This window comes from Cucurbita maxima, unplaced genomic scaffold, assembly GCF_002738345.1.
Source record: "Cucurbita maxima cultivar Rimu unplaced genomic scaffold, Cmax_1.0 Cma_Scf00003, whole genome shotgun sequence".
Taxonomy (NCBI): Eukaryota; Viridiplantae; Streptophyta; class Magnoliopsida; order Cucurbitales; family Cucurbitaceae; genus Cucurbita; species Cucurbita maxima.
The window spans coordinates 4,614,576-4,634,706 of NW_019272019.1; the positions used below are offsets into that span (position 1 = coordinate 4,614,576).

Below are 20,131 nucleotides of genomic sequence, written 5' to 3' on the forward strand. Positions count from 1 at the left end.
GCTGTTGTTAAGTGCGTGAAATAAAGTCATATCTATAAAGGGGCACGACATGTCGTCCAGATAATAAGCGCTGAATCTCCTCTGGCTCGTTTGGAAGCCGACGTCCCACGTGTCCATCCATATGCCTTCTCCAACACATCCTTCCCTCCCATGTTTCAAAATTATGGATTAATCATCCATTAGCGAATAATTATAGTGTTTTTTATTTTTATTTAATCCTAATTTATTGTTAAATATTGAACTTGGGTACTAATTTATTTTGTTTGAAATTACATATTTTTATTTATGTTAAATAATAATTATTTATTGTTTGTATTTATTTAGTATATATAAATTATAAATTTAATTCATTTCTTTATACATATATATTAATGAATTTAGAAATTAAAAGTTTTAAATTTTATTAGACATAAAATAACACAATAGTAATAATATTCTTTTATCTTTCCTTTCGTCCTCTTCCCTCTGTCCCGCCAAGTGCACCCGGTTCTCCTAGAGCTGCTTGCCATTGCAACTATTATTCTCGTGACGAAGAAGAAGTTATAGGGTTTACCTTTAGTTTTTCTTGTTAAGGTATTTTTGTTGTCTGACCGAATCCTGTTTTTGCACTGGGAAATTATTTCCATTTTCTGTATAATACTGCAGTGCTAATTACCCACATAACTTCTCAGGATTAACTCCTTGAGTGGGACCCCCCCAATCGACACAGAACCGAGCCAGAGCGGTCTAACAAGGGAGAATTGATGTTTACACACATCCTAGTGCCCAGCCGGATGATGAAGATATGCCGACATTTGCAGTATTATACAGAAAATGGAAATAATTCCCCAGTGCAAAAACAGGATGTGTCACACGTGAGTAATCACTTCTTTCTTCTCCTCACACTATCAAAATTTCTATTACAAATTCGATGATAATTATAAGAATTTATATGATGGTTGAAAAAAGGTGTAGAACCAAAGAGAATGCATATAGAATTGTGAAAGTGATGGATGGGTTACAAAGATAAACGTAGGGTTTCTCATTTTTCTTTGTGCAATTATGGTTGTTCTTGGCGTAGAGGAAAAGCTGTTGTTTTTTTAATATATATATATTAGGATTAAAATTTAAAAGTACTGAAAATAAACAAATAGTTTTTTTAAAAAAATTATAATAGTTTTTTAAACAAATAATTAATTAATTTTAGAAAATGATTGCGAAACTATTAAAATATATAAGCTTAAAGTTTATTTTAATAATTAAAAAAAGTCAACATAAAAGTTCCATTGACATATATATTATATGAGTACTATTATATTTTAAAATAAGCTATAATTAAAAATGTCAACTCTTAATACTAAAATATTTAATATAAAAAATATGAACAGAATAATTCGTAGAGCAGAGACAAAGACAACAATTCCGTGCCATCGCAGGCGTCCGTGCTTGAGCCACGTGGGAGTGCTCGAGAAACGTGCCAAGGGAAATGAATCCTCATCCATTTTGTGCACCTGAATGCCACGTGCGAAACATGGGTTGCAATGACCTCTGTCTCCCTCGGCATGCGTGCCAACAAAACATTACCGCCATGCATGCCACGTGTCACATCGTTTACTTCTCCCTTGTATATATGTTTAAAAAATTAATTAATAACAATAACTTGGAACTTTCTTTAAAATTAATTATGTATAAAAAATAATTTTATCGTTCATTTTAAATATAAATAGTTAATATTTTATTTATTTTATTTTTTCTATTAAATTTTCAAAAGTTTTACGATACTCTACCAAAGATAAAAGGGTATTAATGTTAATTATAATTTTATGGGTATTTTTTAAATTTAGTATTAAGAGTAAAAGTATTTTTAATTTTACCTAGTTTTTAAAGTTCTAACTTATTTTTGAAACAAAGAAGTAGCGGTTTCTATCTAAAACTAATAATATTTTTAATTTTTAATTTGAATATAAAAAAAAGAAATTGTTTTTTTTTTCGGAAAATAAAATAAAAAGTATTAAAAAAGAGTTGTTACACGGTTGTTGGAGGGATAGGCTGACAAATTTGGTTTTTTTTTTTTTTTTCAAAAATAAATTTAATTACATTTATTTTCTTTTTATAGTAATAATCAGAAAAGTATATTGGTGGGACGGTTCTGGAATGAAAGCCTCGTCTTGGACTACGTATAAAAGGGAAAGTCGAACTGTGAAAGATAAAACAGCGCCGAAGTAAGAAAAAGAGGGAAAAAGAGTAAATCAAGGAAGAAAAAGGAAAAAGTAAAAAGGGAATTGAGAGCACGCGAGATGCGCCCCTTGTTTGACGTTCAACAAACTGCTATTTCCGGTAGTTCGACTTCAAATAGTGATCCAATCGATCGAAGAATTAACGCTCTCGTTAGGCATCTGGTTCAATCGTCTTCATCCGCCATGGCTGATTCACTCTCTGCTTCTGCTACTTCCTCGTTGCACAGTGATTCGGTTTTCGCTCATGTTGTTCGTGCACCTGAAGATCCTATTCTCGGAGTAATCTCTCTCTCTTTCTCTCTCTCTCTCTCTCTCTCTCTCTCTCTCTTTCTCCGTATCGCTATGTCTTTTGATCAATCGTTGTAGGTTTTTCTTTCCTTGATTTGCCTATTAATCTGATTTCGAGTTGCATTGTTTTGTTTGCTTGCCCGCAAGTTCAGAGGATTTCGTTTTCGTTTTTTTTCCTTTTGTTCTCGTGTTGTTAGTTTAAAATTTTTTGCGTCTGATTCTAACTTGTCTGTTTCTATTTTACCGTATATTGTGGAAATGAACTATGTCAAGCTTTTGGATCCTCGTGATCGGAAGTTTTTTGTTGGCTGGTTGTGGATCGTGATCGCGGCTATGTGTTTTCCTAATTTTTCTAGTTGACTGTTGTTTCCGATGCCATTTTGTAGTGTTTTGGAAATTGTTCCGCTTATCAGCTGTTTATTATGGCTTTAGAAACGCTGAAGGATCATTTTAGGGAATAGAATGACTATCGGACAAAAAACTGCTTGCCTGTTTTTATTTATTGCATACTTTCACATTTGCGTCTATCTATCTGATGTTTTGATGTCTGTCGGACAAAAAACTTCTCGCCTATGTTTATTCGTTGCATATTTACACATTTTGCGTCTATCTATCCGATGTTTTGGAGGAAGTTTTACTAATATATATCAATTATTGTGTTGAACTTGGAATTGATAGGTGACTGTTGCTTTCAACAAAGATCCAAGCCCGAACAAGTTGAATTTGGGCGTCGGTGCTTATAGGACAGAGGTACATATCTGTTGCTTTAAATCGTGATGCTGTTGATCTATTTTGGTGTTAAAAATAGTCGGAGCTTGATTATACTATCTTGTCGCTGTTAAGATGTCTAAGCGGTTCGTTTGTCTATTTAGAAATTTTTTAATCTTGTGGTATTTCGATATGATAGGAAGGAAAACCACTTGTCTTGAACGTTGTCAGAAAAGCAGAGCATCAGCTTGTTAATGATAGGTAATTTTCTTGATCATTCTCTTAAGAATCTTACTTAATGTAGATAGATGTTGAGGTTCTTATCCTAATGATCTGCAGTTCACGAGTTAAGGAGTATCTTCCGATTGTTGGATTGGCAGAGTTCAATAAGCAGAGCGCTAAGCTTATTTTTGGCGCCGACAGGTAAGCTATACCAAATTTTATTTACTAGTTGTTGCCTTTTATATTTGGTTGCTTATACTCACATCCGCATCTTTCGTTTAATAGTTTTCTTTTAGATCTAATTCTAACTTTTATGTAGCCCTGCTATTCTTGAGAACCGTGTCACAACTGTTCAATGCTTGTCTGGTACTGGATCATTGAGAGTCGGTGGTGAATTTTTGGCGAGACATTATCACGAGGTGTGGAATGTTTAGGTGTCCATTATCGTACTTAGGCTTTACTTGTACATGGTAATAGCTATCTCATGATCCTTTTTTCTTGTTTTCCAGCGGCTAATATACATTCCCCTGCCGACATGGGGAAACCATCCCAAAGTTTTTACTCTGGCTGGTCTGTCAGTAAAAACTTATCGATATTATGATCCCTCTACACGAGGGTTGGATTTTCAAGGTTCGAACTCTGTACTCTATTTCAACTGTTTAACGTATCTTTTTTGGTTCTACCTCCATAATGAGTTCCAATGTGTTTTATCTGTAATGGAAATTGTGCCGCAATTAAATAATTCTGAACTTGTATGGTCTTCGACACTGCTTTGCCCCTGGCATTCTATGTAGGAGTGATTTAAGATGATTTGTTACGGAAACTTATGATGTTGTGTATGTTAGTCCCTTATTATTGCTTACCACTGGGGTGGACAATTTAATGTCACAGGCCTCTTGGAAGATCTTGGTTCTGCTCCATCTGGAGCCGTAGTACTGCTTCATGCATGTGCTCATAACCCAACTGGTGTCGATCCAACCCTTGAACAATGGGATCAGATCAGGAAGTTGATGAGATCGAAACAGCTTTTACCTTTCTTTGACAGTGCTTACCAGGTAGAGAGGTCTACATAGTAAAAAATGAGAAATGACTTGCATGTCAAGAACTTAATAAGACAATCTTGCTGTTTAAGTTTCTGATATTTTTGCCTTGTATGATCCAGGGTTTTGCCAGTGGAAGTCTAGATGCGGATGCACAACCTGTACGCTTATTTGTTGCCGATGGAGGTGAATGTTTTGTAGCCCAGAGTTACGCAAAGAATTTGGGTCTCTACGGTGAACGTGTTGGCGCTTTAAGCATTGTAAGATTTTTGGAAGAATATTCTTACTAGTGATTCATTGGGATGTCATATAACAGCATACCTTAACTGATTGAATCATTGGTTAATTGAGTCTGTGGGATTAACATCTTTTTTGTTAATATAGTACTAAGGAAAAGGTTGACTTAGCATTTCTAAGAGAATGAAAAAGTTACCCTTCCCTTCCGAAAGCGGTGCAGGCAAAATAACCATTCCGGTAGTTGATAGTGGAGCAAAGGCTGGATAAAAGATAGATAGGCATGCCTTATCATACAAAAGGATGTAGAAAGAGCGGGGTCGATCCCACATCTCATAGAGAGGAGGAATGGAATACCAGGGATGATAAGGGATAACTAACTCTACAGCTCACAGGAATAGAGTCATTCCACATTCAGCTTGATTTAAGAGAAAATGGGGAGTCAGGCTGAAATGGCTATATGGCTTCAAAATGCTTTTTGAAACCTATGTTGATTGAACTCATAGGTGCTGGGTGAGGGCTAACTCGGATACATATATAATAATCCTCGTAGCATCGTTTTTGTATTATTATTAACAAAAAAAAAAAAAAAATGTTAACTAAATTGGTAAGGATATAATTTAGAATGGTATTATTACTATTGATGAACATTTTTTTTCTTTAAAAAAATATTTTTAGCATGAAGATGGATGGGATGGGGTCTGAGCTGGTATTTCAGCTTTACTGCCTTGATCTTACGCTTTGTAACTGTCGCACAGGTCTGCAAGAATGCTGATGTTGCGAGCAGGGTAGAGAGCCAGCTGAAACTAGTGATAAGGCCCATGTACTCAAACCCACCCATTCATGGGGCATCCATTGTCGCTACAATCCTGAAGGACAGGTAATAATTAAAACTTCTCATATGCCCGTAACAGAGATTGAGAAGGTGAACATATATGCAAGATGCTCACCTGGACTTTCTTTCCAATCCTGAGAACTTGTATGGAACCGATTTAACTGTTCATGCATCATGAAATTATTTTCTTTGTTTCAACGTTAGGGATTTGTTCAATGAATGGACTATTGAGTTGAAGGCCATGGCAGACCGTATTATTAGCATGCGCCAGCAACTTTTTGACGCCTTGAGTGCTCGAGGTTAGTATTCTTGTTCTTATTATGCATTCTTCTGATATCTCTGCTGATATTTACGCGGTTCTTTTAATATTCTCGTTCTGAGTGCTTAGTAGCCTCTTTGCTATCAGTTTTGATCAATGGCTAAGGTGGATGATAAGAATATTCTAATTTGAGTTCTAACCCAAAATCTATCTTAATCATGTCATGTCTAATGTAGTTTTAGAAGTCAAATAAATTAAGAAATGCAAAGATTATCAGTTAAGAACTAGAACAATAGTGATGAATTGCAGCTCATCCAAAATCGATGGTGGTTTATTTGAACCTTCATATTGATCGAGGCTAATAATCTCGACCTCTTAAGTTTAATTTATTTGGACCCTCGTCTTTAACTAAACTGTAGTTGCATTCAAAATCGATGGTTGTTTTTTTTAACCTTCATATTGATCGAGGCTAATAATCTCGACCTCTTAACTTAGTAGGGTAGATTTTTTTATTTATTTTTTTTATTTTTTTTTATTGTTCCTTCACCATGATTAATTTGAATAAAAAATTGGAGCATATGTTCTGAGAGAGATGGGTTTGTTGTGTGGGAGTGTTATTCACCGTTCATGTGTGGCAGGTACACCTGGTGAGTGGAGTCACATCATCAAACAGATTGGAATGTTTACATTCACAGGATTGAACTCGGAACAAGTTAGCTTCATGACCAAAGAATATCACATTTACATGACCTCTGATGGGTAAGGAATCCTCTTATCTTTGCTTTAATATCCCTTTATTTTCCCCAAAATGCCCAATCATTCACGTATGCAATCACTGGAATTTAGTTTCTGTAGTGTGTTCGTTTTTTTCAAAGAAAAAAATTTATGTTCAATTTTTTTTTCTTAATATCTTTCATTTGTTTGAATTGGTAAAGATAAAAGATTGCAATTCTTTTAACCCAATAGTTTTAGTAAATGAATTTTGAGATTTATGAATTTTTTAACAGTTGCAAATTTAGTATCTTTTGTCTTTTCAATTTGTGTGTAATTGGTCGGCAGTTAAAAATTTTATTATAGATTTGAACATTTATCAAACATGAAATTGATTTTTATGCACTATGTTTTCTTGCTATTTCACAAGTAAAACTAAACCAGCACAGAAAAGTTGAAGTGAAAAAATAAAGAACAGAACATTTATACATCTGTCATATGTGCAGGAGAATCAGCATGGCCGGTTTGAGCTCGAGGACCGTCCCACACCTTGCTGATGCAATCCACGCAGCCGTGACTCGTGTCGTCTAAGTCGCATTGCTCATTTTATATTTTTAACGTTTACCGTTAAATAAAAAGTGTTACTTCCCTCACTGGAAGACTCTAGAATCTCAGTTTTGTAATATGCCTAAAAAAGGCTTTCTCGTTGAAGTTCAGACGAATGATCTAGAATTACAAGTATTAGTATTTCCTTTTAGACGTTGATAAGAAAAAGAAAAAATGCCGAGTTGGGGTGGTGGCAGCTATCTGGAGGCTTGGAGAAGATAAGGAAGGGAGGTCGCAGCTGTAGTTTTCACACACAGTCTCTACTTTCCCCGCAGAGCCGCATTCGCTGGAGTCGAGCACCCGACACCCTGCCTGAAAAATGAAATCATACGAGCTTACAATAATCTTGTTTTCATAGGCCGAGCTAACCAACCAAAAACAAGCCAATTGACCTACTTTTCTAATAAAAATCTGCCTTCGAAATGATTAAATCTTTCTCTACTTTTGACTCTGTTAGATAGTTACCTAGTTCTCCGGTAAAATTAGACTAAAAAATATTTTTGGTAACTAAAAGTCTTTTTGTTACCTATTTTTAAAAAACAATTTCAAGAACCAAGAGAATTTTTGACATTAAAACAATTGAAATAAATTAGAATTCTGAACTCTCTACGACTTCTAGGGGATCCGGAACAAGCAAATCATAATGGTTTGAGACAAAATAAATTGTCCAATCATTTTCTACAGACAGACGAACAGGTTCGATAATAAATATTCTCCCTTTTAAGAATTTTTTATGAAACTGAAACTCCTTGGGAACTATCAGCATCTCCAGATTTATTTGTCCTCTTTCGATAGGATATTCACATTTGCGTTTTTAAAGAGAAAATCTGTTAAGATGCTTGATTCTCATTTTGATCATACGTAAAAGCTTGTTAAGATGTAAGGTACAAGGCAATTAAGACACTTGTAGATTTTTCACATGCTATAAAAAAACCCAGATTGCTTCCTTTAATTTTTAAGACCCACGTTAAAATAGTTAAATTACAAATTAGAGTTAGATGAGGTTTATCAAAAATATTAATTTTCGGTCATTTATGTAATTTTCTTAAGAAATGTAAAAATAAAAAAAAAATTAAAAAAAAAAAAACTTCTTTTTTTCCTGAAAACTTGATGTTAGAAGGTTGAAGAAAGGAAAAGTCGGAGAGAATCATACCATAAGAGTTTCATCGCTATGGAGATGGGTGCTTCTTGCGCGTTCCCTTGAGTAGTGTCTCTGGAGTTTCATTTCCCAACACCTCATGGGCGTTGGCGCATGCAGCTGCCGTTAGCTCGCTTACTTGTTTCATTAACCCAATTGCATCTAAGCCATCAAAGCTTCTTCCCTTGGGGCTCGAAAAGTATCCAATGTCCTATATAATGAACACAAATACACAACAATTTGATGCAATGGTAAAAAAAGTTCAATTTCAAAAAATTCTCATCCAATCTAAATAATTACCTCGATCGATATTTCCGTATCAATCCTCGGGCCAGGTAGGAAAGAATTGAAGAACCAAGGAGACATCCATGCTGAAGGGGATTCAATACTTTTCTTAAATGGAGTTTCATCAATTTCAGGTCTCCCGCAGATGGAAGGCGGGCTGCTGCAAGGTAGCCCATGAGAATTCCCATTGGACACCTTCGAAACATCGTCTACTAATCTGCTTGGACTGTATTGTTTCTTAATTCTTGTACTTGAACTGAGTGGTTTTTGCTCAACAGTGTGGAGTAGCAGGTCATTCGCATCATGTTCAGCCAGGACTCTAGGAGGTACCTGCCAAAAGTAAAATTATCAGCTTAATCGGATATCAAGTAAATTTGATCGTTCGTTCAATACACTCAAAATAGTTTAGCAATAAAAAGATCGCTAAAAAACGACTCACAATTTCGGTATCAGCAGTCGCTTGTTTGGTATAGTCTTGGGAAGAACTTTTTGAAAAATTATTCTCCGACAGCGTTACGTCTCGAGATTCGTTACCGTCATCTTTCTTCTCTTCTCTCATTTCAAAGGTACAATAAACATTTTCTTTATCTTCAGCAGAACCTTCAATACTCCTTTTATCAGACACATCATTGAACACAACATCCAAACGTGAAAACTCTTCTGTCAAGTTAGATGTCACATTGGTTAACAGCTTTTTGTCAATTCTTCTTTCAGAAAGAGGAGACATTAAATCACGGTGGCGTTTCTTCAAAATGGATGGAGTACTGGCGAAAGTTTTGGCAGCACTTTTCAGTACAGCATCTGGACTAGTATCACGAGATGGTGAATCCCATAATCTGAATGGAGTAACAGAATTTAGAGAAGTCATCATCAACTGGCGTATACCAAGTGGGCTGTACTCCATCATTTCACTTCCAGATTGTATGAGATCACAGCTGAAAAACGGAACATCTAAACTAGGAAAACGAGGAGGCTCATAACAAAGAGCACCGGAGTCTCGATGTTCGTCATTTTGTTTTACTCTTTCATCCGAATGAGAACAAGTACCAGTGACATCTGCTGCTGTAGCAAATGTATTTATACACATTGGTTTTGGCAGGTCTTCTGCTCCACCAGGCTGTTCTTGCATTTCTGGGTTATCTGCAACCTCAAAATAGGAAGACTCGGATGATCCACCATTATAGGCAAACGCATTCTGTTGGCTAGTTACACATCCGTGTTCTAGAGCTCCAACAAATGGTTGGTTGGGTCCAGTACCACCTAATAAAATCATGTCATTGTTGATAGAAACCGTGGATGGAATCGGCATGCCCGACTGGTGCACGGAATTTTTTTCCTGCACATCAGTTCCTGGAGGAGGATTAAGTATTTGTGAAGCTATGGCATGGTTATTTCCAACTTTTGGAGTGCTAAAGGAATGAACTGGAACTTTGTAATCACACATTTCTGACACAGAAGAGCCTTCTTTAAGATTACTAGTCAGATCGCATCTGTCACCTTTTGCATCTGAGAATAGGACCCTGCAACACTCATCATCAGATATAAACATGCACTCTGCTTGGGCAGAGGCCGCAGCTCCTTTTATCATTGAAGAAGTTTGAGCAGAACCGGAAGGTCCATGATTTTCACCCATCCTAGTGCCAATTGCCTTAAACTGCGATGCTTCTATACCCAATTGTAACGAGGAGATGTAAAGAAACTCATTCAAATCACATTGGTGCTCCCTATTTGAAGATGTTCTACAATCTGAGAGATTTTTCTCTGACGGTGATAAAGAGTGACCCACTTTTTGAGCAAACTCAGCAATGGGACAAGTTTGAGCAGAACCGGAAGCTCCATGACTTTCACCCATCCTAGTGCCAATTGCCTTAAACTGCGATACTTCCATACCCAACTGTAACGAGATGCAAGGAAACTCATTCAAATCACATTGGTGCTCCCTATTTGAAGATGTTCTACAATCAGAGAGATTTTTCTCTGAAGGTGATAAAGAGCGACCCACTTCTTGAGCAAACTCAGCAATGGGACAAGTAATTACTTCCGTAGGAGGGTAATAGGGTTGAGAACTGGATACTGGGCTGATACTTTGCTCCTTTCCCAACTCCAAATCCTCAGCTAACTGAAATTCCTCTCTCTTGTGCAGAGTTGCACATGCTGAATCACTCATAAAGCTATCAGCAACCGATGGATCTTGACTGCACATTGAAATCTCCTCTGTATCCATTCCATTTAAGCCACTGTCATTTCCACTACCAAGCACTTTCGAAGATGAAACTGGGAGTTGGCTTGGTTGTCCAGCGGGTATTGGATCTTGAAATTGTGTGAGCAAGCCTGAGGCCACGTAAGAATCCAATTTCTTTTTGACAGAACTGTTCCAGTGGTTTTTTATGGCATTGTCTGTCCTAATGATCATAAAAGCACAAATATAACATAATTCATGATGAAGTGAAAATTTTCCGATTAAAAACTGGAAGGAAATATAGTTCTAGAGAATAAAGCTGCAATGAAAAGAAATCCAAAAAAGTTTAGATGGTAACAACTTTAATCTGAAAAGATTTATAGGAATAAAATAATGCACATGTATAACAACCCGCATAATGCCTCAACTTTAAGCTACATATGAGACATACCTTCCAGGTAAGAACTTCGTTAGCTCTGCCCATCTGTTCCCATAAATTTGATGAGCACGAATTAAAGCTAACTCCTCTTCTTGGGTCCATGCTTCTTTGTTTATTTTAGGATTGAGGTGATTGTGCCACCTGAAAAAGAGGAAATAATATATGTAAAATAATATGGGAAAGACAGCTGAAAGTTTAATAGAACATCGAGTACGAATGCAGGAAAAGTTCAACTTGATGACACCACAATATATAATGGCTTCCAGAAAAGAAACTTTCAACAGGCGGGGTTCATCAAAGGGATAATATGTAAAACGGGAAAATCAAAATCTAAAAAATCAGCTAGAAAATAAATCAATTGTCATACCTTTCTCGGCATTGCTTACCAATACGTCCAGGTAGATGAGTTGCAAATGTAGACCACTTTTTTGGTCCATATTTGTTCACCAGTTCAATGATAATTTCATCCTCCTATATACAATTCACAAGACAAACAAGAAGCTCAATTATAATTTCATAAAAATAGCACACTTATACAAAGAGTATGTTGATTAAATTATCGTAATAACAGAAATTTCACAAGCGGACCACCTCTTTAGACCATGGACCTTTGACAAGCTCGGGGTTTAAAACCTTTTGCCACCTATGTAGACATTGTACATCAGTCCGATCCTTGAAACATCCAGCTACAAACAACCATCATAACAAATGAACCAGTGATGCAATAAAAGAACATAGTAGTTCATGCAAAATATAATTTATCACGGAATATGGCCTCCTTGACAAAGCACAATTAATTAGGTCATCTAATTATCCAGAATAGAATTTGGTAGAGTTAAGTATACTTTACAATAGATAAAGCAAACATGAACTATGTTCATAGATCACAATCACTGCTGAAATCCTCCATTGTGTTAAGAATGACTCATATGGAGAACATCTTCAGTACAATACAACCTATTCTTGGCCTCTACAATATTTCCACACGCCAATAATACCTATTTTCTTCCAGTTTTTGCCTTTGAAATGATCAACTGCTTGCCGCAAAATTTCATCCTGGATGCGAGTAAAAAAAGATTTATCCATCAAACATTTAACTTTTGGAACAACAAAATTCATTCGAAATACAATTCTTCATCACCCCCCCCCCCCCCCCCAAGAAAAACAGCATCATTCTTTCCAGAAACCAGAATAATGAAAAGTATAGGATCTCACTAAGATAAATGATAAACTTACCTCTTCAGGTGTCCACTGTCCCTTTGTTGAACGTCTTGTAGGGCCACTGGTTCTCCTAAACATCCCCCAAAAAGAACATACATAGCGTTCAACAGAGAATTTAGTTTACGTCTTCCAAGAAGGGCAACAAATGTGAATGTCAAGCAATAGTATAGGAACATGTGTGGTACAGGACATAAAGTCAATTCAGACATAAAACCACAACAAGGGAAACATTTCTAGTTGAACCAATGGAAATCAAATTACAACCTCTCAGGGAAAATAAGAAGAAAGACAGGAAAATTACAAGTCGTCAAAAACAGAATTACAACAAGCTAGTTAGTGATAGGTAATTCCTCTCCAAACTAAAGGAAGCCAAGGAAATTTTTTAAGGAAAATAATGTAACAGGATTAAAAAATATTGCAATTGAAACAGTGCTTATATGAGTTATGGTGACAAATTTGGTTAAGAAGACTTGCAAGACTTACAATGCATCAGTAACGTGCAAACAGAAAGGCTAAAACTTGCAGTATGAAGAAATGTAGAGCCAAAGCATTAGAACTGCTTAGATAGATAAATGAAGTTACCCATGGAGAGCATGTATCCTCTGATCACGAATCTCAGGTTTGTCTGAAGGTGTTGAGATGGTCTTATCACCTTCCATAACTCCTTGACATGGAGGGGAAAATGCATAATATCCCAATTCCTACTCGGCAATGACTTGTTCCAAAGAATTCTATCCAGACCATTATATCATTCCAATGTAGAAAATTCTACCATTTCATATAAAAATTTCTGATCATGGAAGATAAAAAGTCAAAATATGCAGGTAGTGGAACAAAAGAAATAGTACGAAAAAACAAAACATGCGGCTGTTGCGGTAATATACATGTGCATAATCATTATGCAGACGCAAGAATCAAACCAAAAAAAAACATTAGTTCCAGTAAAGTAAATCCTAGTATTTCAAAGCGGTATATAATCTGAGCTCAACAATATCTTTGGAACGATGATATAGTAAATTAGCCGTGGGACAGACTGGATATAACTTCGGTCAAAGTTCCTTTAGGCAGTGTTTTTACAGTAACTGATGTGAAACATACAAAATCTGATATTCATCCAGGAGCAAAATGAATGTGTATCGATGTTCCCGAAGTTCACGCTACGAGAGAAAAAAAGGCCTCACGATTCAAAGATAACTACTACAACGAGTCTAAATCCATATCAAGAAAAGAAACTTAAAGGTCTAACGATTGAATCCAGCTACAGAGAGAAATATAAGCTATCAATCCTCGATCAAACTCGCTCAAGGCAGAACACTTACATCAAAACATATTCACCATACTACAAACCTCAAAACGACGAGAATGAAGGCTAAGAGCCTATTGAGAATGTAAGCAACAAACAACAGATGAGCGACTTAACAAAAATTCAATTTCCACGCCAACAGTGAAAAGGATCAGATTGAAGACTAATTACATGATCGAACTCCAGAAACGGAAAACAAACACGACCTAAGCGTGAATAGACTGAAACTACGACGAGGATATGATAGAGAACATTTCATAGAGTTCAGAAGGTAAATCACTCAAAATAAGATGGAAAAAAGGTTAAAGAGTTCACAAAAATGGACCGAAATACCTAAGAAACTACGAACGAAAGCGAAAAATATTAAGCCGACGCGAAGATCATGAAATCAACGGAAGTTTAACAAGATTAACCAAAGAAACCCTAAAGAACTCACCGGCGTCGGCGTCGAGCAGCAAAGTGCAGATAAACAAGAAACTCGATGCAGCGATCGAAACAGGACGCATTAACGAATCTCGATAGAGAAATCGAGGAGTAGAAATTTGATTTGGAGAACGAGAGAATGCGCCAAAGCAAAGAGATAGAGGAACCAGTAGCGAGAGAGAAATGGCCAGGACTCGGAAACGATAATTTAAACGGTCTGGAGCTTTATTCAAACATAAAGGGGCGGCCTAAAGTGATTCAAAACCAGCGGCTAAGATGACTGCACGTTCGGAAATTGAACGGTGAGGATTTAGACACGTGTAAACCAGGGATGTCGTACTACCGACAGTGTTTACGTGTAATGGTTGCAGTAAACGACAAGTCTTAACCGGAAGCGAACTCCGTCATACTTTGTTTCATCCTATTATAAAAATAATTAATTTATATATAAACTTTTTTATTTTTTTAAAAAAATCAATATGGATTATTTATAAAACACTTCTTTAAATGCATTAATTAAATTAAATTCAAATTGATAGCAACAGTTTCGAGCAATTTTTTTTTGTCTTATCTATTTATTTATTTATTTATTTATTACTTATTTAAGAAGAATCACGTAATAATTTTTATAACTCTAGTATAATTGTGGGAAGAATAGTAATTTTATTTAAATTGAATCTAGAAAAAAATAATAATTATAGATGGATGAAAAGATATACAACCCCTTAGAATTAGGGGTTAAGTTTACCATAATAATAAAATAAAAAAATAAAAAAATAAATAAAAAAAAGGAGAAAATTGGAACCAAACAGTTGATATAATTCAGTTGGTTAAAAATTTAAAAGGGGAGTCTAAAATAGAAAGCCTAGAAAATGAGGCGTTTTAAAACTAAAACTTTGAGGGGAAGCATAAAATAGAAGGCCCAAAGAAAACCTTACTTTGAGGGGAAGTACAGAATGGAAGACTCCAAAGATGACAATATTTGTCATGGATTTTGGATGTTACAAATGATATCAAAGTTAAATATCGGACGGTGTCCAAAGAAAACCTTACTTTGAGGGGAAGTACAGAATGGAAGACTCCAAAGATGACAATATTTGTCATGGATTTTGGATGTTACAAATGATATCAAAGTTAAATATCGATGTTACAAATGATATCAAAGTTAAATATCGGACGGTGTGTCACAAAGACGTTAGTCCCGGAGGGGTTTCCACATCTTTATCAGAAATCTCTCAAACCAATGTAGAATCTCGCAAGGGAAATTTTCACATCTTTATAAGAAATGTTGTTTCATTCCACTCTCCAACTCAGTTGGGATCTTTACCATTAAACTTGAGCATATATATGAATGTTACCTAACTGAAAGACTATAGAAGAGAAACAGAGTAAAGCATTAATAAAATGAAACAGAAGAAAAAGGAAGAGGAAAGCTAATGGCTTTTACAGTACGATTTACTTTTGTGAAAGGCAAAACCAAAGGGGCATTCAATGATAGCTTTTCACCTGCCCAGGAAGAAATTGGGCGTGTGGGGTTTAACCAATAGAACCACCAAAAGCAAAATCACTCCTCATTCTTAGTGGATAACCAGAATTCACAATTTAAGGGCGTTTTTTTATAAATGAACCCAAAAAATGGCTTCTCCTCATTTTCAGGGGAACTTATAAAGAAGAAAAGTAGGCCAAAATGAGCTAACTTATAATCATTAAACAAGAGTAAAAGTAATTACAACTTGCATAAACACCATAAATCCGCTCTCTAGAAACCCACAGCAAATTTCTATTTGTATAGTCGTCTCATCAGGTAGACACAACAAGTTGGACGTCATCGAGCCTAAACACAATAATTTGATCACGTACGAGAGAACAACTTCGGGCCAAGAAAAGCAAATTTCTATTTCTTGCAGCATTCGTACCGATCAATTCGATCACATAAAATCGTCCTCCAGCTCTTCTAGCGATTTGCTTGTTGCAGCAATCTGTTTGTTAGATGTCATTTTCTCAGAGACCATCAAACCCTTGTAGCTCCTTAACTCTGCTTGCCTCTCTTTTTCTAACCTTTCCAGTTCCTCACGTCGTTTCTGCAAAAAAGGGAAGTTTACTGTAACAATACTTTATGGAAACCATCTAGCAAAACCACCATGTCTGACGAATAGATTTGCTACCAAATGACCAAAAACATATCTTAAAATATAATCGCTAGATAAACACTTCTGAACTTGCGACGCATAACGATTATGAAGTGCGGTATAATGCTAGAGCAAGAATGTTAATACACAAATATGGAGCTTTTCACACCAGCTTTTTTAGACACTTATGCTAGAACGTTTACACACAAATATGCTAGATAAACACTTATGCGAGTCGAGGCTCGTGCCATACATATCAACTAGGAGAAAATAATAACCAGTTAATATATCGAACTAGATTCTTACAAGAGAGTAATTCTGATGTACAGACAAGGGCAAACTATCTATCCAATAATTTCAGGAAAGATAAAACATAGAAGTCCAAGATGTAGACCTAAATGAAGGAGTTATTTCAGAGACGGGACAAAAAAATTGTTACCAACCTTTTCTCTCAGGTGTTGCTTCCTCTCCGCTCTTTCAGCTGCATTCACTGCTTCACGTTCGGCTGTATAATGGAAAACGAAGTGCTTGTAAACTGTTTAACGAGTTCGGGTGCATGGGAAGATGGGATGACTTTGATACATTTTATGTATAATGTATGCCTAGAAAATTACTTCATTCCCTCCATGTATCATGTATGCCTAGAAAATTACTTCATTCCCTCCGTAGCGAAAAGGGGGGAAAAAAACACAAAATATGCAAACTTCATACTTAGGGGTGCATAGAGACGTGCTAGGAATAGAAACAACATACTTTGGAAACATTGGTTCAAGAAAGTGTAATTTCATATTGTATCCTAACAACAAAAAATTCATTTCTAATTTACCTTTTAAATCAGGCTTCCTTTCCACTTTAGTCCTGTTCAATCTATTTACGATGTCGTTGATCCGTTTTTCCACCCTTACAGTTCGGACCTGAATTGTGTATAAAGACAAATGTTCGTAAATCACCTTGAATTCTTACGGATATATCCACTAGCCAGTCGAAAACAACGTAGCTTACCATCTTGGGGTTATAAAAACCAACTTGGCCAACATCCATGGAAGCAGTTTTCTTCAAATTGGACCAAGGTGTATACACGACATCAATGTTGTTTACCTTGTTTCCTGTCAGATAAAACAGACAATAGTCAATAGCTTCTACCTCGTGACACAATTCTGCTGTCGTCTACCGAAACACGCGCGTGTATTTTTAAGGTTTAATTTAAGAACGAACATGCAGACAAACCTCGTTCACTAACATTTCACAACGCAAAGGCTAATATTTTTCTATTCTACAGAAATAGACTGCTCAAATTCTACCTTGAATGGAATTTGCCTTGACAAGCTGAGCACAATCCTCCAGCAACCCTTCACTAATATCATCAATGGTCTGCCCTTTTTGCAGTCTCACATAAACATGAGCAGATGACATCTTGTCTACGTGGAACCTGCACAAGACAACCTTTGCTCAGAGAAAAAATCTTAAGCTAAGTCCTCCCTACAAATCAGACCAGATACAAGATGAAGGAAGCCCGCAAATAAGTGTAGCAACCCAAGCCCACCGCTAGCCGACATTGTCCGCTTTAGCCCATTACGTATCATCATCAACCTCACAGTTTTAAAACGCGTCTACTAGAAAGAGGTTTCCACACCCTTACGGAATGTTTCGTTCCCCTCTCCAACCGATATGGGATCTCACAATCTACCCCCTTGGGGCCCAGCGTCCTCACTGGCACACTACCCGATGTCTGACTCCGATACCATTTGTAGTTGCACAAGCCCACCACTATCAAATATTGTCCTCTTTAGGCTTTCCCATCCGAGCTTCCCCTCAAGGTTTTAAAACGCGTATACTATAGAGAGGGTCTAGCCCTACTCTAACCAATGTCTCACACTGTCCGGTGACAGGCTCTGACCATTTGTAGCAACTCAAGCCCACTGCTAGCAATTATTGTCCACTTTAGCCCGTTGCGTATCACCATCAGCCTCACGGTTTTAAAACACGTATGCTAGGAAGATGTTTCCACACTCTCATACGAAATGCTTCGTTCCCCTCTCCAACCGACATGAGATCTCACAATAAGACTAAAGATAACCTTGAATTCTTAAAGCCACAAAACAGACAAGACGATAAGTTCGGGTCCTGCATGGCTAAAGAACGCTAGTGCAACGAAAATTCAAGAATTCAATAAAGAGAAGAAACTCATTCCCTTCATAATCCGCAAGACATCCTTCAGCTCTGTTGATTTCCAGTTTTATAAAGCTCTGTTAAATCACAGAAAATAGCAACCACGAAAATCTATAGAACTTCGACATCAAATGCCAATTTCCAAAGACATCAGGCGATAACGTGAACGCAAGCACTTTTACCCGACTGGATTGATCGTGAGAAATGATTTTCAACCATATCTCAATGAAATTGACATCAAATAACAATCCGTGAAAGAATCAGAAATTAATAAAGAGAGCTAGACGATAGATTACCAAATATCCTCGGGGAAGCCGTATTTGATAAGCTCCTCGTTCTCGTACTTGTCGAGCCCCATGAAAATGGAGTAATCACCGACGTCGGGCCGGGCTTTGAAATAGTAAACCATGGTGCTTCGATTTCGTTCGCTCAACCCTCGAAAATGGAGAGAACAGAATGAATTAGGGTTTTCAATTCGAGGAAAGAAGAGAGATTGGTCGTCTGGGTTGCGTGTGATTTTGAATCTTTGATCGGACGCTGATATTCCAGGATAGCGTAGAATAATATTTTATTAAATTAAAGTTGAGTCCTTAAAACTTTCAAATTTAAGTCAATCCGTCATTTCAGACTCTAATAAATGGTAATAGACCTCTCAATTTCCAATTTTGTATCTAATTTTATTTTAAATATTTTTAAATATTGATAGATTTACTAAGGTTTTTTAAATATAATATTCAATTTTTTATTTTCATATTTTTATATTTGACCTATCAATTTAAAATTATTAATATGAAATTACATTAAATGTTCATATTTGACACGTTTTGATATTCATATATCTTTTACAAATTTATAACTAAATTTATAATGATAATCTTAGTGTAAATGGAATATTCTAATCTTAATTGATTTTATATCTATTTTTTTTTATATGTTTGAATATAATTTTGTTCTATTATTTTTTTAAAATTTTATATTTTAAATTGTTATCACGATCCGTCGTGCAACTATCGTTAGTTTAGTATTTTTTATTTTTTTTCAAACTTCGATTACAAAAATCATGTTTTAATATTAATTTTTGAGTTAGTAGTAACCTAATCATATAAGGTGGTAAATTTTTTTTGTTATTTTAGCGTAGCAAATTATGTTGTTATCTATTTGCCGCAACTTATTTGCCGTCTATAATTGATAATCGAGGTTGATTGGTATTTTTTGGAATTAAATCGATACCGATTTATACACTGCAAAATTAGCTAGTTAAACTGCTCGTCTTCAACTTTACACATCCTTTAGATTACCATTCGCTCATATTATTTTTAAGAATCTTAATTAAAATATGAATAAAATACTTTTTTGGTTCTCGATAAACAATTTGTTGGACAATATTCATCGCAGTTACCACAAAATGTATAGATCCTGAAATCAATACTGTAATTAAGCAATTGTTTCTTTTGAATATACATTTCCAATTTTCAATCAACAACGGGGAGATCTATAGGACTTACACTAACACATACTTCACAAGCAATGCATTTATCAAATTCAAAATGGATTCGACCGCAGAAACGCTCCAATGCAATTAATTTTTCGTGAGGATATTGAATAGTTACAAGCAAACGTTTGCATGTGAGTTTTGAAAGTTGAGCGAAGTTAGATCTCGTGCTTCAAAATAGGACAAGTCCCTAACATTTAGTAAAGTGCTCAATTTTGATTCACAAGTCAATGT

The 20,131-nt window shown here is 35.9% G+C and overlaps 3 protein-coding genes across 3 annotated transcripts; 1 reads left to right on the top strand and 2 right to left on the bottom strand.

The window, feature by feature from the left end:
- The first annotated feature begins 2,194 nt into the window (after window positions 1-2,194).
- On the top strand, window positions 2,195-7,245 carry LOC111476984 (aspartate aminotransferase, cytoplasmic). Its single transcript, XM_023120876.1, has 12 exons — window positions 2,195-2,495; window positions 3,183-3,254; window positions 3,412-3,473; window positions 3,552-3,635; window positions 3,754-3,853; window positions 3,944-4,064; window positions 4,326-4,489; window positions 4,597-4,734; window positions 5,467-5,588; window positions 5,748-5,842; window positions 6,441-6,561; window positions 7,020-7,245. Exons 1-12 carry the CDS (start codon window positions 2,277-2,279, stop codon window positions 7,102-7,104), a joined length of 1,383 nt encoding a protein of 460 aa, XP_022976644.1. The 5' UTR covers window positions 2,195-2,276; the 3' UTR covers window positions 7,105-7,245.
- A 50-nt stretch (window positions 7,246-7,295) lies between these two features.
- LOC111476982 (transcription factor MYB3R-1-like) lies at window positions 7,296-14,290 on the bottom strand. The gene is made up of 12 exons (XM_023120872.1): window positions 14,121-14,290; window positions 12,964-13,171; window positions 12,397-12,451; window positions 12,159-12,216; window positions 11,752-11,846; window positions 11,528-11,631; window positions 11,173-11,301; window positions 10,505-10,944; window positions 8,982-10,288; window positions 8,558-8,872; window positions 8,273-8,468; window positions 7,296-7,431 (listed from the first exon to the last, which is right to left on the bottom strand). The coding sequence occupies exons 2-11, from the start codon at window positions 13,038-13,040 to the stop codon at window positions 8,289-8,291; spliced, it is 2,760 nt and encodes a 919-aa protein (XP_022976640.1). The 5' UTR covers window positions 13,041-13,171; window positions 14,121-14,290; the 3' UTR covers window positions 7,296-7,431; window positions 8,273-8,288.
- Window positions 14,291-15,776: 1,486 nt separating this feature from the next.
- Window positions 15,777-18,922, bottom strand: LOC111476986 (coiled-coil domain-containing protein 25-like). Its single transcript, XM_023120879.1, has 6 exons — window positions 18,702-18,922; window positions 17,538-17,665; window positions 17,239-17,342; window positions 17,063-17,150; window positions 16,680-16,741; window positions 15,777-16,188 (listed from the first exon to the last, which is right to left on the bottom strand). The coding sequence occupies exons 1-6, from the start codon at window positions 18,812-18,814 to the stop codon at window positions 16,036-16,038; spliced, it is 648 nt and encodes a 215-aa protein (XP_022976647.1). The 5' UTR covers window positions 18,815-18,922; the 3' UTR covers window positions 15,777-16,035.
- Between the last annotated feature and the right edge of the window lie 1,209 nt (window positions 18,923-20,131).